The 17,241-nt window shown below is 46.8% G+C and overlaps 7 protein-coding genes across 7 annotated transcripts; 3 read left to right on the top strand and 4 right to left on the bottom strand.

Annotated features, from left to right (window-relative positions):
- Nucleotides 1–359: 359 nt before the first annotated feature.
- On the top strand, nt 360–2,228 carry BU24DRAFT_323317 (glycosyltransferase family 90 protein; the record flags this gene model as incomplete). Its single annotated transcript, XM_033522954.1, has 2 exons — nt 360–1,951; nt 2,066–2,228. Coding segments are annotated over 2 exons (1,755 nt in total), but the record flags the coding sequence as incomplete, so codon positions are not given.
- A 120-nt stretch (nt 2,229–2,348) lies between these two features.
- On the top strand, nt 2,349–3,225 carry BU24DRAFT_479648 (uncharacterized protein; the record flags this gene model as incomplete). The annotated part of the gene is made up of 1 exon (XM_033533087.1): nt 2,349–3,225. Exon 1 carries the CDS (start codon nt 2,485–2,487, stop codon nt 3,223–3,225), a length of 741 nt encoding a protein of 246 aa, XP_033386586.1. The 5' UTR covers nt 2,349–2,484.
- A 268-nt stretch (nt 3,226–3,493) lies between these two features.
- BU24DRAFT_167638 (aquaporin-like protein) lies at nt 3,494–5,107 on the bottom strand. The gene is made up of 3 exons (XM_033521457.1): nt 4,545–5,107; nt 3,990–4,490; nt 3,494–3,934 (listed from the first exon to the last, which is right to left on the bottom strand). The coding sequence occupies exons 1-3, from the start codon at nt 4,923–4,925 to the stop codon at nt 3,650–3,652; spliced, it is 1,167 nt and encodes a 388-aa protein (XP_033386585.1). The 5' UTR covers nt 4,926–5,107; the 3' UTR covers nt 3,494–3,649.
- A 1,323-nt stretch (nt 5,108–6,430) lies between these two features.
- BU24DRAFT_345327 (uncharacterized protein) lies at nt 6,431–7,530 on the bottom strand (the record flags this gene model as incomplete). Its single annotated transcript, XM_033523441.1, has 3 exons — nt 6,431–7,030; nt 7,094–7,351; nt 7,405–7,530. 3 exons carry the CDS (start codon nt 7,528–7,530, stop codon nt 6,431–6,433), a joined length of 984 nt encoding a protein of 327 aa, XP_033386584.1.
- Nucleotides 7,531–8,745: 1,215 nt separating this feature from the next.
- On the bottom strand, nt 8,746–12,750 carry BU24DRAFT_343516 (HET-domain-containing protein; the record flags this gene model as incomplete). Its single annotated transcript, XM_033523371.1, has 6 exons — nt 8,746–9,454; nt 9,509–10,270; nt 10,331–10,692; nt 10,870–12,063; nt 12,130–12,324; nt 12,412–12,750. 6 exons carry the CDS (start codon nt 12,748–12,750, stop codon nt 8,746–8,748), a joined length of 3,561 nt encoding a protein of 1,186 aa, XP_033386583.1.
- Nucleotides 12,751–14,004: 1,254 nt separating this feature from the next.
- On the top strand, nt 14,005–15,562 carry BU24DRAFT_408177 (kinase-like protein; the record flags this gene model as incomplete). The annotated part of the gene is made up of 2 exons (XM_033525847.1): nt 14,005–14,586; nt 14,639–15,562. 2 exons carry the CDS (start codon nt 14,005–14,007, stop codon nt 15,560–15,562), a joined length of 1,506 nt encoding a protein of 501 aa, XP_033386582.1.
- Nucleotides 15,563–15,893: 331 nt separating this feature from the next.
- On the bottom strand, nt 15,894–17,055 carry BU24DRAFT_449734 (uncharacterized protein; the record flags this gene model as incomplete). The annotated part of the gene is made up of 2 exons (XM_033530971.1): nt 15,894–16,822; nt 16,992–17,055. The coding sequence occupies 2 exons, from the start codon at nt 17,053–17,055 to the stop codon at nt 15,894–15,896; spliced, it is 993 nt and encodes a 330-aa protein (XP_033386581.1).
- Nucleotides 17,056–17,241: the final 186 nt, after the last annotated feature.

Raw genomic sequence — 17,241 nt, 5'->3', positions numbered from 1 at the left:
ACACTGGCAAGCCATGCCATTTGATCCCACGTTGCGTTCGCAGTCTCATCCGTAATCCCGGTCCGCGGAACGTAGTACTCCCTACGATCATAAGACAACAGCCTTACAAGATGTACGCAGGGTGGTTATTGCTGCATCCCACCTGGAAGGGGCTGCAGCTTCTTGCACTGATCTCATCCGTGCTTTGCTTTATCATTGCGTATCACTCGATATCAGATACCAGGGCCATCAAGCTGTACGTGGGAGAAAGATTACCCACGTTGCCCCAGATAGACTTTCCGCGCTTGACGCTGGAGGATGTCAAGAAAGGGATTTCAAAGGGGATCTCGAACGTTGGAGGTCTTGGAGCACCAGGCAAACATCCGATTGATGAACTCATCGCCGATGCCGAAAAGGGCTTCTCTGCCCTTCTGAAAACCGAGGCTGTGAGCCTGAAGGACGCCGCTGCCAAGTACCGCAGGAAAAGGGGAAGACATCCACCGCCAGACTTTGACGCTTGGTATAATTTTGCTTCGTCCAGTGGCTCCGTCATCGTTGAGGATTTCTGGGACCAGATTTATCATGATCTCGGCCCCTTCTGGGGCGTCAATCCGAGCACTCTACGCCAACAAGCTCACGGCCTGAAACCCAAGATTTCCATCCGTAATGGAAAAGTCGAATCAGATCCGCAAGGTGCATATACGAAGTTGCAGCAGTGGACAGACATGGTTCTAACTCTTTCCTCTCACAAGCATGTAAGACTTCCAGACGTGGATTTACCATTCAATGTCAATGAAGAGCCTGCGCTCGCGGTGCCTTGGGAGACCATCGATACCATGCTATCGTTTTCCCGTCGGATCAAAGCATCGATCGCAGACGTTCAGACTAGCTTCACAGATCTAGAAACACCCGAAACGACAGCAAACGAGACTTTTGGATTCGACCCGGAATGGCTTGGTCCTCGCCGCACCCATCCTGCTTCAGCACTAGGTCCACGTCCATACTGGACAGTCGTACGGCCCGCTTGCCACCCAAGGTCTCCATCAAGACTTCACAGTATAATGTCTGATATTTGGGACCTACACGGACGTACCAGCGAAGCACATTCGGCTGTAAACATAACACCCGGTGGCTGGCCGCTAGGAACCTTGAGGGGATATGTGAAGAACTGGACAATAGCAACGGACGTGTGTCGACACAGTCATTTGCAAGGACTTCATGGAGCTTTTGTTGCGCCCGAGCACATGAGCGTGAGTGAGAAAATGTTTCCGTTGTTTGGGGCAAGCAAATTCAGCATGAGCAATGAGATTTTGTTGCCGGGAGCCCTGGAATGGAACCGTACAGAAATATCATCATCGGTAGATCATTCCGTTGGAGTGAATTGGGCAACCAGACAGGATAAGTTGTTCTGGCGTGGCCCAGCAACAGGCGGACAGTATAGTAAGAGTAATTGGAACCGATCACATCGACACCGCTTCGTAGGCATGTTGAATGGTTCAAACATCCTGATGGTGGACCAGAGTCCTAATGTAACGACCTCCGGACAAGATATTAGTTCTAGCAGGACCTTCCGCCTCCCTTCTAGAGATGCATATCTCTTACCTTCTCGCCATGACCACCATCTTGCGGCATGGGTCTCGAGCTGGGCAGATGCATCATTTCGAACAGAAACTTTGGACTGTGAGAAACTCTCGGGCGAAGAATCACCACGATGCCCCTCGTCCTTCTTCTCCGTTGCTCAGGCAGCTAGTGGAAGGGATATCGAACAGCACAAATACACAGCGGTGGTTGATGGCAATGGTGGCGACGATGGCGGGGAATTCACCAGAGCTCTTGAGAATGGACTTGTTACTTTAAGAGGCAGCGTGTATCGTCAATGGTACGATGCACGGATTAAGCCTTGGGTACACTATGTTCCAATGGACAATACGTTCATCGATTTATTGGGGATCATGGAATATTTCCTTCCTTGGTCTTCTAACCACCAAGACGACAATTCGGGTGAAAGGGATGATATCTCTAATACTGATGGGGCAGTACCTGAGAACATACTGAAATCAATAGTCTGGAAAAAAACAGGACCAAGGAGTGTTGGCCATGATGAGCAAGCAAGAAAAATCGCGAAAACCGGCCAGAAATGGGCCAGAAAGGTATTGCGAAGGGAAGACATGTTGATATACGTCTATCGTTTGATTCTCGAATTTGCGCGAGTTGTCGACGATTCTCGGGAAAGGTTGGGGTGGGTGGAAGATCTTGATGATGGTGGAGGCTGAAGGAAGGTGCAGATGCACCGTGAAGGTATCTGTACGAATCACTTCTACGCCAGTAACCTAAATTAAAACAACTCTCCGCACCTAAAATCCGAATATCTGCTCTATTGCATGTTCCCTCCACTGAAACTCCGTATTCTATAATAGCAACACCTTTGAACTTCGTACTAGATACCGTTCACACACACTCTGCAGGCCCCAGCGACTTCTTATTACACTTGTCCACCGCCAGTGCATGCTTCTTCTCCTCGCCTTCGTCCTGATCATTATCCCGTTCGTGACAGTACAGCTGGAGCGCCACAAATACTCGATTAGTTCCCGCGTTCATACTTGGATGCAACAGACAGGTCTCGATGGTGGGAACGATACCAGCATGAGTCAAGAGCCAAATCAGAACCCACTACGGAAGCCTTGGAACCCACCATTTCCAACCCAGCCACCCGAAAACGAGCCTAAGAAAGGAATACTTCTATCGTTGCCCAAGCTACATCTCCCAGCGAGTCTCAACAACCTCGTGAGGCACGACAGTGACGACCTACCCGCGCTGGAAGGGAGCGATAATGGGCCACCATATAACGGCGCATTGAGTCCAGGCACGGCAGCAATTCTGGGAACATATCGACGATTACCGCCTCCTCCTTTACCTACACCAATTGACCCTCCCTCGTCTCACGACCCTCTCTCACCTCACGACGTGACAATCAAGCCAATTGGCAGATCAAGAACCGAACCCATGGCTCAAACATTAAGTCCTCCGATTCCACGGCGCACATCAGAACGATCTTTGTCGGCCACTTCAGCGGCATGGATTACACTGCAATTGATGTCTGTCGCCTTGATCGTCTTTCTGATCTTGGTTCTGATTGCTCATTGCATGGCTTGGTTTGTGGTATACAAGACTGAGTCAAGACTTGGCGATGTGAGACGTGGGTTATTGAGAGGTGGTGAGATGAGAATGTGTTTGTGCACGCGTTGATAATACACTGGACGGGAATGTGAGGGAGTGTTTTTCAAGAAGCAGTAGTCTGTAAGAGAGACATAAAAGGCCAACCGTTTTCCCTGCCGCACGATCATTCTGGACGTTGCCATCCGTCTTTAGATCATTTTGACAGTACGCATTAGGTGATCGGCTGCAAAGACGAACTGTGGAAACTAACGTCCTAGTACAGTACAATCGGGTATAAAGTGATAGACGTGAACCTGAACCAGCACAAGCCCTGAACAAAGAAACAAAAGCGAAATAGAAGAATGGTACAACGCCGCGCTTGGTACGAAATTAACATGTCATAAATCATGTGCTCGTAAATCACCAACGCCTAACTTTTCACAGCCCAGACTCATTACCCATTCAATTAGTCACTTAATCTCTGGAAGAGAGGGGTCCATAGATCTGTTCGATCTTATGCCCTTGTTCCATACGCTGCAACACCATCGTGTCCAATATTATTAGGCCCTGCCGAGGAAGTGTATAGGTTGCGACTCGCGCCCGTGTAGGTATCCGAAGGTCGATTTGCGCCGGGGCCGTCTTGCGACATTCTTCCCTCGATTCCATCGTACGCGGTATTGCTACCCCCGGAACTTCGCGATGCCATGCGTACAGCCTCTTCGGCAGCGATAGCAGCGACATTGGGGCGTTCGACTTGGTCTGCAGAATCCGGGTTCTCCGGGGGCTTGAATGCAGCAGCCTGTCATAGTTAGTAAACAAAAAGCCAACATTATGCTGTGTTGTCATCGGCTTACCTCGTGGTCATCGAAGTCTTGACCTGGATTGACAGTCTGGTACTCAACTGTCTTGACAATCTTATACATCCCCCAAGCTAAGAGGGTTCCCATAAGAGGTCCAAACCAGTAAATATAATGGTATCCAGGGAATCGCCTCGTAGCAACGCATGGACCAAAGCTGCGTGCCGGGTTCAGACTGCCGCCAGTATAGAAAACGCCCATCAATTCAGCGACGAAGAGAGCCAGGCCAATGCCAATAGGGGCGAGGTACGTCGCTTTGTGCTTTTCCGCAGCAAGCATGAAAATCGTAAACACAAGTAGGGCGGTGAGAAACATTTCCAAGAAAACCCCCCGGGCAGCTGTCGTTCCTGAGCCAAGTGTAGTGGACACAGAAAGTGGTCCGGGTAGAATCGCAGATACGACGGCTGCGGCACACATTCCTGCGAGCATTTGGGAGAGGAAGCAAAGAGAAGCTCGAATTGGGGTGATAGAGCCAATAAGGTAAAGTCCTAAAGTCACCTGCAGACCACCATGAGCCAAATATCCCAAGTATATGGTAGGTAGTTAACTTACAGCTGGATTGAAAAGTCCTCCACTGACGCGGAAGAAAACCCAGACATTGATCATGAGTGAGAAGCCAAAGCTTAACGCAATGTAAAGCAGCACACTCGTGTTTGGTTGTTGTGTTATGCTTCCTCCTTGCTGACCTGAAGTTGCGGGATCGGCAGCTGTAGCAGAGGTGTTGGCGACCTGGGTTCCTCCGAAGGCGAAGAAAAGAAACATAAAAGTGCCAGCGAATTCTGCAGCAGCTGCAACAAACTCATTGCGCCATCTCTTTGTCAATGGAGCATTTCTTGAATTTGCAGCAGTTGAAGCTTTTGTATGTCCTTGCTTATGGCTTTCGGTCGAGGTTTCCTTCTTGTGAAGAGGGAGGATATTCCCTAGACGTCCCATGTTTCCAAATTTGGAGATGGGAAAAATATGATTAGGGTAATGTTTAGAATGATCACTAGATGTGATGGTCTTCTGATGGATGTTATGTACCGAGTCGGATATTCCTCAAGTCTGAACTGCGTCAAGCAAATCCGTTGTATGCTGCGCAAAGGGAAGATGGGAACCGAAGAGAGGGGCTGAAGATAAAGGTTGAATATCTATTCAGTGTACGGTGGATGTCAGTAGTTCATTCCATAGCTGACCACACCAAACGAGTAGCGTCCAATACTGTAGGTTAACCCGCCCACGACGACAGTGGCTGATCTCATCTGTCCGGACGCGGAAGCTAAATTTGCAAATCACAAGCAGTGTCATCGATTTTTTATCATGGGAATTTTGAGCTAGCAGCTTGTGGAGACAGCGCAGATGGGCTTTGATAAAACACATCGAATTATGATGAAATGAGCCTACAATTTGTTCCGCGGTTAGCGACGCGTAAGACAGCCACGGTACTACCTAAGGAGCGATACTACGAATGGAATGATGCCTGACCACACCAGAGATGGACGTGGAGGTCCTTTGGGAGCAAAACTCATGGACGAGTGTGGGGATAATTAACGAAGCGAATAGTTATCTCATTATGACTGGCGAGCTTTCCAAAGCCACAAGAGGATAAGCACAAGCATCAGATCGTCACAAGGGCCCATGATCACGGAAGGGGTCTTGTGAATGGATGATGGGGAAAGCAATGGGAAACGTATGGGATTTGCTGTGGTTGGCGATTCGGGATGATGTCATGGACGATTGTGGCGCCTGAGAGTCTCCACTAGACTACAATCGATCATCAGTGGGGAGATCGTCAGCTCTCTCTTCATTCAAAGTCAACGTATGCCAACTCCACTTTGGGATTTTTGCATGTCATAAAGTGCCGTACCCGTCTCGGCATCAGATTTTATCGATCCAATGCTATTGCTTCTCCTTTTGTGAGCATCGATCTGCTCACCTTTCAGCGCGGCGAATTAAAGAATACAGTCACTTCGATCTCTAGTATCAATATGCACTTAGTTCTCCTGCCACCCGATTTTTCAGCCTATCTATTTGAAATGGAGGCTTGACACTGTGTGGGAGGTCGACGTACGAGTAGTGTCAGATAGTCCCAAAGGTCGGGCGGGGTACTCTCTGAACTGATGAACCAAGTTCTCGACAACATTCAAACTGAACAACACGGGAGGAGATGGGGGATTGGCCATATGCGCAGGACCTCCTATATTGGTACCGAAATTCAGACATCAAAAATGGCCGCGCCTGCATCTGTCTATCAAATCCAAACCGACGATTTCTGCACAATTACTGATTCCATCACAGCCCATTAGACCCCCATGGTTTACCCGATTTGGTATTCTTACTTCTTTCAAGACCCATCATCAAGACACGTGAGAATATTGGGCTTGATATCCACCGGGAAGTTCCGAAAGCCCTATGATTTATCATGTCAGCAAATTTGCAGGAGACTGTTCCTCCACCGCTCATGTTCCGGTTTCACAGTTGTACTTACATCCATCAATGTCCTCGTCGACTGTAACTGGCTGGGTACATTTGTTCATCGCTTCGATGCTCTGCATCTTTGCACCGCTCTCTGAGCAATTTGTGGTAAAATGGCATGGATAGTCCAAGATCTTCTGCAAACTGTCGTCCTTCCATCCGAACATGTAATCCGCATGATTCGCATACCCTGTCGCATCGCCAAACGACCAAACGAATGGGTTACTTCCATCTGCAGGCCATTCTAGATTGTTGAAAGGTTTTGTGTCCCAGTTAACCTCGTACATGACCTGCGCTGTACGTACAGGATGTGTAGCCGGGCAGGGCCCACTGCTTTCAAATGTTCCTGTCTCCGGATAACTCATGTGTGCCATGTGATCAGGGCTATCCAGGTTCTTACCATCCCAGCATGTTGGGAATCGAAGGGAAGTCATGATTCCTTCTTTACATTTCCGAGTGGGAAAGGCGATCGTCTCGGGTGCACGGGTTACAAACGTGTCCAAACAAGTGTACGTAAGTTGCCGATAGCGGGCTGCTTCGTCAAGCGTTCGAGCGTATACATCGCCAACAAACATGCGGAATCCCTGATTGATCGCTCGGTTAGTACCGGTCACGATTTGAAAGGGAAAGACAAAAAAGGCACGTACTGGTTTAAAGGCAGTGACTTTAGACGTCTGCTTCGTCTCATAGATAGCATCTTGCATGTAATAGATAGTCAATCCCCCTTTCGCCCTTTCGAATTGATTATTGCCCATTTGAGGTACGCGTTTGTAGCTTCCATTCTGTGCCCGGAAATACAGAACCGCCGTCCAATAATTCGAGAAGTCGTCACTGAATTGGCAGCTTGTGCACGTTGATTCACCTGGCATGTCTTTCGTAGGTTCCATCGTCGCGTTAAAAGAGTTCTGTGAAAAACGTTAGATAACAGCAAGCACAAGTCGCCATGGTTTGCACTCACTCCACCAACAATCTGGTGAACATGTGCTGAAGGTCTCTGACCCGGGTTCACTAAAGGATCAAGTCTCTCAACCACCAACTGTGAGCAGTGAAATCGGACAAGGGCGACGCTCGATGATGCGAGCATCACCGGTAGGAATGTATTCCATTTCATGTTCGTTGATCTTCGACACTCGGATAGACACTTTACTTAGGAAATCCAACGTGAAGTTCACGATGACCTTCTCGAGTTTCAGTCGCAAGTTTGTATATGCTCTCTTTTTGCCGAGTTTGTGCTACCTGAGATCAATCATAGCAAGGTATGGGTAGTTTATCTCATATAACATCGTCCTATAAACGGTGCTTGCTCAGATTGAGTGCAGGGTCATTGATTGCACACTTAGCACACTGCCTATCCTCACAAGATGATCATGGTTCACTTCTTCACTATCGCTTCCATTATAATCGAATTCAGCGGAAGGCAATGCGACATTTGAATCGCACCTAATTGCGGTTGATGAAAAAAGAAATCCACAGCTGAGCTTGAGACTAAATCAGGAGCAAAGCTCTGATTCTCTTCGCTCGTTGATTGTCGTTCCAGTTCCTGGGCACTTGTGGGGCGGGAAGCACGATCACTGAATGCCGAGGTGGGGCAATTTGCATGGTTTCTCAATTATTTTAATCTCAATGACGCAGGGTGAGTTCAGCGATAGGATGTGGAATGATGGATAACGGTGGGGCTTAAATACAAAGGATAGACTGCAGAGGGCTGACTTTGTGATTCTTGAATGGATACTACGACTTCTTTTACGTCTCTCTAAAATGAAACTGCAACTTCGGATCAGCTTTATTTCCCTATTTTTTATCATTGTAGAATCGCAAACTATCCAAGATGGTTGCCCGAAGAATGAGTTAGCATGTCAGGATGTAATGAACTCCAGTCAATGTATCGCTCAGGTAGCCCAAGGAACCAACGTGACGCGGGAGGCGATGATCAAGTGTGTTGAGCATGAAGGTACTGCAACAAACTATCCAGGAGCAGAAAAGGTTAGCTGATTCAAGGTCTGTCTTAATGATTTAACCCCAAACTCTAAACATGTGCATTCAATCTAGTACTGTCGATGCCCCGGGTGTCATACGAAGGCGATCAACAATGTAATAACAATGCTTTTCCCACCGCCGTGTCGAAAGTGAGAATTCGGGATAGGTAAACTTGTTCTGGTATTTGGCTATACAGCGTGGTGGAAGAAAGCGGGAACTTCGCTATCTTGATGTTCATGATGACGAGATAATGCTCTTTTAGTAAGAAAACAGCTTGTCAATCTCTGAAGTATATCGAATTGCTAATATGAAGCAGCCAAAATCAACAAAGTTCAATCAAGTAATTTCCTTGACTTCGTGCAATATCACCTGGTAACAGAATGCCAACGCCAACTCTCTCAAATACTGGTTTCTGGTTCCTGGATACCAATGCAATAACAATCACGAAGTGTTGTGGTATCAAGTCTTTACTTGTTCCGATGACGACACACCTCAATGGTCTTTCAAGAGCACAATCCGGTTCATCAAATATAATACGACCACTTTGTGCTTCTTTGACATCCCATGTGCGCACAGAAATACTCAAGGGTTTATTAGCAGAATCCAAACCATGACTTATCGTGAGAAGTGATTCATCCACCGGAAACGGTGAAGAAACATCATCCGCCCAGGAGACGTCTCCAAATGGGATGTCCATGTACCGGATGCCGCCGGCATACGCCATCCAGGACCATGAGGGTATTGCACCACTGCGAAATGCTGTGATCCTTCTTAGACTATCACCAGACCTTTGCCATAAGAGTGACCGATGGAGATAACTGTTAAGTACCCCATATCCCCCTTGTGTCTGTAGTGCTTGAACCAAACGTGACTCCAGGCCTTTGATTGCAATGGGTTTATCGCCATCGAAAGTCAGGTTTAAATGCGAATACTGCTCGTATAAATTCTGATAGAGTTGTATCTTTCGACCCTTTTTGTATGCTTCGACAGAATGTGGAAAGTTGGCATCGCCGAGGAACGATGCTTTGCGACTATTTAGATTAATACAACAACGCCTGTTCTAGGAGACTTGTATGAGTTCTTACTTATTCATCTTTGTCAGGGTCTCGCATCGTATTCCACATCCGCATTCCCAATAGCTTTGGGTCTCGGCGAAATAGATTGTCCTTCGTGAAAGTGCTCTTTCTTGTAGTACCCAGCCTCTTTGATTCAGCTCGCTTTGTTCGACGTCCACATCTAAATTGTCGATTGCAGTGGATACGAAGTATGGCACCTGACCATCTTTGATTAAGGTTACAAACCTCCTCTCCGGACGACTTCTCAGAAACCCATCGCTTGTTCCTTTGGCACTTGTAGCCGCAATGGTGATGTATGCCGAGCTAAACACTTGCTCCATGAGTCGTGACTCAATTTCCCAGTCGTGCGGGTCATCTTGAACGATGCACAATGAATCTATCCAAAGAAATTCAATGCCCAAGCTACGGGTTACTGTAATAGCATCTCTGAAAGTCTTCGGCAGAAGAGCGTACTCAATCCCTGTCCGGAACTGATTGAGGTTGCTCCTGTAAGTGCAAAATTTCGAGTGTTGCTCCGGTGATCCCCACCGATGAGATAACGCAACATATTTTCTAGGCCCAGTGCCACCTCCAGTATCGCAGTACAAGCGTACCATCGGGGTTCTTTCGCTTCCAACTTCGATGACTCTAGTAGGCAGAAATGTGTTCTTTGCGGGAAGACACTGATGAGCCTGGTCACAATTTTGAATCCAACCTTCCAAAATGTTCAAATGCCTCGTAGAACATGGCTCTGGAAGGTCTGGAAAGCTGATCTGCACGTTACGTGGCGTTCTTTGAAAATCTAAGATCATTTATTAGGCTCCGTATTCGTTTAGTATACTTTTTGATTACATACCAAGAGTATCTGCAGCTGGCAAGGTGCAAAGTGACAAGATGGGCTTCTTTGGCTCATTGTCGGCAAAGATGTAACATCCTCTTTTAAAAAATCGGATCTCGCTTTCACACCCAAAGTCCCGTTCGTTGCACACACTGTGCAAAAGACCGCACAAGTCGCAATTTCCACAGCGAGATTGCAGCTTTGTCATAGTGTCGCTGAAGATGCACGCGGAGTTCCAGATTCGCAGCTCATGACACCTTGTACATAGCGTTGATGGTTTGCCTTTGCGTTGTGAATTTGATCGTAGGTTTGCATCAGCAAATATGGTATGTGCCAATTCCATGTCAGGGGCGTATTCCCAATAATTACTCAATGGCTGAATTCCGGCATGTAGTTGTCAGGCAATGCTAAGGATATGAGAAATCCAAGATAACTTACAGTAACCCGCTGATCGTTTACAATCTCCGTCAGTCTCATTTAAAATATTCTGATTGATGTCATCTAGCTTACATATTCATCTTGCTACTCAAGTATAAGATCAGTTTACATTGACTAAGCAAAATATACCTTGTCTTACCTCAAATGATTTTGTTCCTTGATCTGATCTTCGCTGCTGAGTATTCGGGTCGAGTCTGGTACCATGGCTACTAGGATAACCTTTCGGCGCAGGCCCAAATTTCAACCATATCATTTCAGGATGATTGGAAGAACCTGCTTTTCCTAAGATATCCCCCAAACTTGTGTACATCTCCTCTGAATCGGCTCGATTAGGAGCTGTGTCATCGTTTCGAGGATCTAAGGAGAAGCGACTGGTCGATGATCGAACAATGGATGGATTGGCTGGCTTAGATGGATCGCACTCGTGAATAACGGAAGGTGTGTGCTTGGTTCCAACCTCTACCACTAGCAGCCGATTGACTATGAGCTCCAAGAGGCCTCTTATAGCCGTGTTTTCTGGACACCGGGGGTCCTTTCGAATCCAGGTAGTCCAAGCCACCACTGGTGAACTGAGCTGTGCAGACTTTCTGCCAGTGGTCGAGTTGGTTTCCACAATGTAGAATCTCGAAGTTTCACTTAGGTCATTCCTGAAATATGTTAAGCCTTGGGTACCGTATAATACCCATACTAGAAATTCGAAGTAAATGCAACCGAGTGACCAAACATCGTAGCGGCGTGATCTTGGACTGCTGAGGGATATGTCAGCCTCTGGAGGCTCGTACATGATGGTACCACTATGTGTCTTGGTGGCATGGCTACGCATTTCAGTGGCTGTATCATGCTTTCTCGCTAGACCTACGTCTGCGATGACCAACTGGCAGAACTTGCTCCGCTCTTCGGAACTAGCAACCACATCCTGGGCGTCAAAACAGAGGATGTTCTCAGGCTTCAGATCGCCATGCCGCCACAGAATTTCCTTCTTGCCATGCAGTTCACATGCCGCACCAGACAAGCCATGGAACTGAGCGATCAGCCATTCGATGTACTGTGAATCTAGAGTTGGTGGGTCGCACTTCCAGAAGTCTCTTAAATTGCCATGTTGTGCCCAGGGAAACATTACATAATGCTTGTTGTCTTGAATGTAGTAAGCGATTGCTTTGATCAAGTGCGGGCTGGCCGCTTTTCGCAACGTTTCAAGTGCCTCAGTCTCTCTCTCCGCAATAGCTGTAAATTCATCCGAGCTCATGCCCAATTTCTTTAACTCCTTGATAGCAACAGTGGGATGGCAATGCGGCTCATTTGCGAGATACTATTATGGCTAATTTAGCGATGTGACAAGCGATGCGAACGCATCAAATTTCGTGATACTACTTACTTTGTAGTGAAATGAACTGAGATGATCTCGATGAATGTGCCACTCTTGCACAACGCTGAAGTTGCTTTCCCTTTCACTTTTACATTCAGTGTCCACAAATGGCATCGGGGCTTGCCGGTGGATATGGCAACGAAAAGGTCCTTCTTTGAAAATTGGGCTAAGAAACAACCACTGAGTGTCCCTGAATCGATCTACCTTTTCATCTGTCCAAAGGTGGGAATCGTTGAAGGGGTGTTCATTGCGGTCGATAAGACGCGATTTATCGAACAACAGCTGGTACACGTCGACATCCTCTGCGCCTGTTTTGATATCAAGTGGAAGCTTTTCGTCGCCAAATCCACACTGAAAGAAATCCTCGATCAAATTCTCAACGTCAATGTAGATGAGTATGCCGAATACCTTGCAGGCTTTGTTTTTGATGAAGTCAATAAGCCTAGAGTCAATGATCTTCTCTCCCTTTATCTGTAACGCTTCACGGATGAAATCGTCTGTTAGCAGGTTGAGAAGCTCAGTCTCTGGAATAAATCGTCCCTGGTCCTTGTCTGCAGGGACAAGTTTCGATCTGATATTCTTATATGCCGAATTTCCGCGGCTAAGGCAGGAGCCTTTCCTCCCTAGCATTTTTTCAGCATTCCAAGCCCTGGGACGATGAGTGTGTCGGAAGGAGGTTATGCTGGTGACAGTAGATACGCTATTGCCTGTATTTCTGCGTGCGCCGCTACGAATCGTTTTGTTGGAAAGGGATTTCAAGCTCTCATTTGTAGGTTGGCGCTTTTTAGGTTCGTTGGACCTTTTGTAGGCTATCGATGACACGCTGGAGGAAGTTCTTATCTTTTGAAGAAATTGATGAGGCTCTGGTTCCTCAAAGAGAGTTTGTGCCGCGGGTTGCTCCTCTCTTGTCACCCCTTCCTCTGATTGTAGAATTCTCTGTTCACACCTATCGCGGCGAGCCTGTATCAAAAACAATGCATTGTTAGCAATTTCCTTTCGAATACAAGTAGTTGTGCGGAACTGATGAAATAAGGGCAAGGAAGATGAGGGTTCGGGGAAAAGTAAATAGCATATCCATCTTTCAACCCCATCCTGTACTTTTCTACAGAGCTCTTGTTTGCCGAACAGGAACCATGGAAGAGACAACCGTGAACTCACATGCCTACTATGGGGGAATAAACAAGAGATGGAGTTACTTACTACACCGATAGATCGTAAATTCGCCCAAAGACTCGAAAGTAAAATCATGAATTATGCGCTCCAGCTTTCAATCACTTTGAGCTACTGCCATCCTTCTTATCCTTCTAATATTGTACTTAACCATAGACATAAGCTCCCTACCTTTTCTATTCAAGGTGGGTTTCAGGAATCTCCCACTTTCGTGGAGCCCTAAAGTCTTGTACACAAACGTGTCTGAACGTGATTGGGGTGCAGTCTCCCGCCTTCACGGATTGCAGACCACCGCGGATACAACAAGAGTACAAAAGGGTCTTCCTGCGAAGATCATGGCCTGATCGACGTTAACTGGTAGTTTCCAAGAGCTCGGTTTGATTAAGTGTAGCGTTCGTAGGCACTTGTGTAAGTGTTGGGAATGCCCGCCCACCTCCCCTTTTCGTATTCCATAGATTTCTTGACTACACACATAGTCATTCTCTCTCGTGTTGGTAAATTAGACATGCCTAATCACTCAAATCATCAAGCCCCACCTCATCACTTCTTCATATTAGACCGCGAGTTACTAGGCATTCGAGCACTCATCAATGCGTAACTGTAAAGCCGTTGGGAAAACAAACATCCCCCGAAGAATCACTCTTCTGTACTCTTTCACCCCACTTTTGCACCACCGGCTCTCAAACCGACCGTTGAACCCTGACAGAAACAACAATGAGAAGCGATGAAGTTTCTATCAGCCTTTACAAACGCATAAAGGAGTCTGAGGCAAAGTATCACCTCGATGGCACTCATTTCTTTCTTCCCGAAAGCGCCATCGAGGACAATATCACCGAGAAGAACATAAAGGCTGAACTTGGGCTTGGATTTTGGGGAAAGGTAAAGCAAGTTGTTTCCAAAGGGGATCTCCCCACGACGGTACTCAGAGACGCGAAGAAGGCTTTTACCATCCTGGTCTATATCAATGAATCTAAAAGCATCAAAGGATTGCTAGATGAAGGTATAAAAGACAGCGACCTTCCACTTCGTCGAGAGGCAGAAAACAGCGGAGTTCTGTTATCTCACGATAAATCAAAAAGGTTCAAAAGTTTGCAAACCATGAATGATTCCGTAGTCGACTCTTTCTTGGAAAAGCAGTGGATCGTGATGGCCCCAACCTTCGATTCAACGCGCAATCATCTCGACATACCGTCACTTTGTCCTCTGCCCTTTTCAAACATCGAAGCGCTCACGGGATCGCATTCTAGCGTGCTTTACAAAGGTGAAATACACTATTCTCACTACCGGGGTGGAAAAGTACGAATTATTGCACACTATCTGAAGATCGGTGGGCTAATTGAATTTGTAGGGAGGCAACAATAATATTACAATAGCCATCAAACGATTTTTGAGAGAAAAGCTGTTCAACCAAGAACTGAAAAACTTGAGAATACTCCAGGAACTCGACCACCCGTATCTCATTCGACATATTGCTACATACACTCAGGAGAAGAGTTACTGCATTATATCTCCCTTCGCAGAGGGAGGGGATTTGGTGAACATGTGGAAAAGTCTGGATCATATCGTTCGTGATGATAAGTTGATGTTATCTTCGATCGAACAGATGAAGCATATCGCCGAAGCCCTGAAAGCCCTACACGAAGTCAATTGCCGGCACGGAGATCTCAAGCCCGAAAACATCTTCCACTTCACGGACGACGGTGACGGGAAATTAGTTATTGCAGATGTTGGTGTGTCTCGAACACATCGGGAAGCCACCGAGATGCGCGCTGCGGGAACGAGCACCCGTGCCACAACCCGCTCATACGAGGCACCCGAAACCTTGAGCAAGGAAGATGAGGCAAGATCTCGCAAATATGACATTTGGTCTTTGGGTTGCATATTATACGAGTATACACTGTGGCTTTCGCACGATTACGAGGCCATCGAAAGCCTGAGTCGGGCAAGGAAGGCACCTCACCACGAATTCTATCTTCTGATGAAGCCAACCCCCGTAATCGAACCAATCGTCCTGGCGGCATTTACAGCACTCCGGGAGGATCCTCGATGTAAAAATGGGACCGCTTTGGAAGCCTTGATGAAGCTTATCCAGGATAAACTTCTACAGATTCAGGTTGATGACCGTTGCACGGCTGCCGAACTTGTAGAACACCTTCAGATGATTTTGGACGATATCAAGAGCAAGAGAATACCAGCACTCAACGATGTCACTCTGCCACCACAGAAACTTCGTTTCGTTCGTGCTGACCACTTCGAGATCATCGAGGAGTGACCATTCAATGATAGCAACATACATATTGTCAACAGAAATCGTGGGGTTGGAAAAACTTCGCGTTACCTCACAACTGAAACACACTGGCTGCATCTATGACAGTTTAGTCATCGCACCATATGGTGACAATTATTGCGCATCAGCTTTATACGGCAACGAGTGTTATGCGCGTACTTGTTTTGGATATTGGTCCTCTTTGTGACGCAAAAGATGATGACTTAGGGCATGGTACCTGATCGTTTTCGCTATAGTTCATATCAATGCGGACAACAACATATAAAATCCTGGGGCGTGGGAACATCTACACTGTTTTGTGTATTTTTACATTATTTCAACCAACTAATGAGGTACTATCTAACTGTTTTCTGTAAGCAGATACAAGCCTAATTTCCAGTTCTTGGGGCTCTGTATGCGGCTGCTGCATGCTGTTGTTGAGTTGCTCTTTTACTTCCTCCAGAAGCTTACGAGATCGATGGAGCTCAGAAGAAGCGTCCCGTTCAAACATGAATACAGCTTTATTGCAGTCCCAAACGAGTTTTGAGTCCTCCATTGGTTCGTATTTCCATTGTGATTGGCCAGGCTCCCTAAGTGTATATGCCGACTCCAAATCCGAAGATGCATCTACTACAACTAGGATAGTGTGCACATTTTGGTGGCTAACAAAAATTTCTGCCAACTCTTCGGTTTGGTATCGCAATACTTCTTCAGATATAGCGATATGGTTGATGTCCGACACTACGCCGTGCTGACGGCCGAGCAGGTCAGGTTCAAATCCACGCTCGATGGATTCACTCAGGAATTCGTGCCACTTCTTGGTGGAAATATAGAGTGCATCAGACTGCGCATCAAAAGGTTGTATACAACAGGGATATATCTTGCCCCTGGTACGCTGCATCTTTATGTCGTGTTTCCGAGTCCAGGCGAGTGCGATTCGGCGTGCTTCATGGCTAACGAATGCCATTGGCAACTCAAAGTAAACAGGGTCTATCAAATCATCACGAAATATGAGGTCCAAGTTCAGGGTGTCGTCGCTTTCGTAATATCCGTCGTCGCCCTCGGTAAGTCGACGCAGGATCCAATTGCATGGTTTGTAAATATAGAGCGCAGAATCGCTCCGTTCTGGGAGAGCAAAGTACCAAATCAAGTCGCGCAATTCTTGAGGAAGGTGAGCAAAAAGCGGGAAGGAGAGTGGCTGAGGATGCATCTCAAGCATGGTTTCAAGATTGGTGGCTAACGATCCTATTCGGTAGAGCCCCAAAACTTTGAAAGATAGCAGAGGTCTTGTGTCAGAAATTTATCTAACAGTGGAAATGGGGTGTGTGCGTGTGCGTGGAAGAAACGCCGGTTATAAGGGGGATTCCAGTTTACTGGCAACGACACGTAATTTAACGTCCTTATTAGTGCTTACTTTTGCCTCCTTTTGACTTACTTTGACGCCTTGGAAGGTTCGCAACTTTTGGGGAGACCTTGAGGTCAACAAACAAACATGACATTATGGTAACCCCGATTAGTCTAAGTGCGAGAGCGGTGATATCTAGGTGAATAAATCGAACACGTGATCAGAATATGGCGCGAACAAGGCACTCTATGGAGTCTGTTGTACAAACATAGATACTACATTGTTGAACGGAGTACAGAATCTCCTCCCTGGCATGCAAGATCTTAGTGCTCTATGGTAT

Source organism: Aaosphaeria arxii (assembly GCF_010015735.1).
Source record: "Aaosphaeria arxii CBS 175.79 unplaced genomic scaffold BU24scaffold_3, whole genome shotgun sequence".
Taxonomy (NCBI): domain Eukaryota; kingdom Fungi; phylum Ascomycota; class Dothideomycetes; order Pleosporales; genus Aaosphaeria; species Aaosphaeria arxii.
The sequence above is the reverse complement of the archived record's forward strand: the minus strand, read 5'-3'. Positions and strand labels throughout refer to the sequence as shown.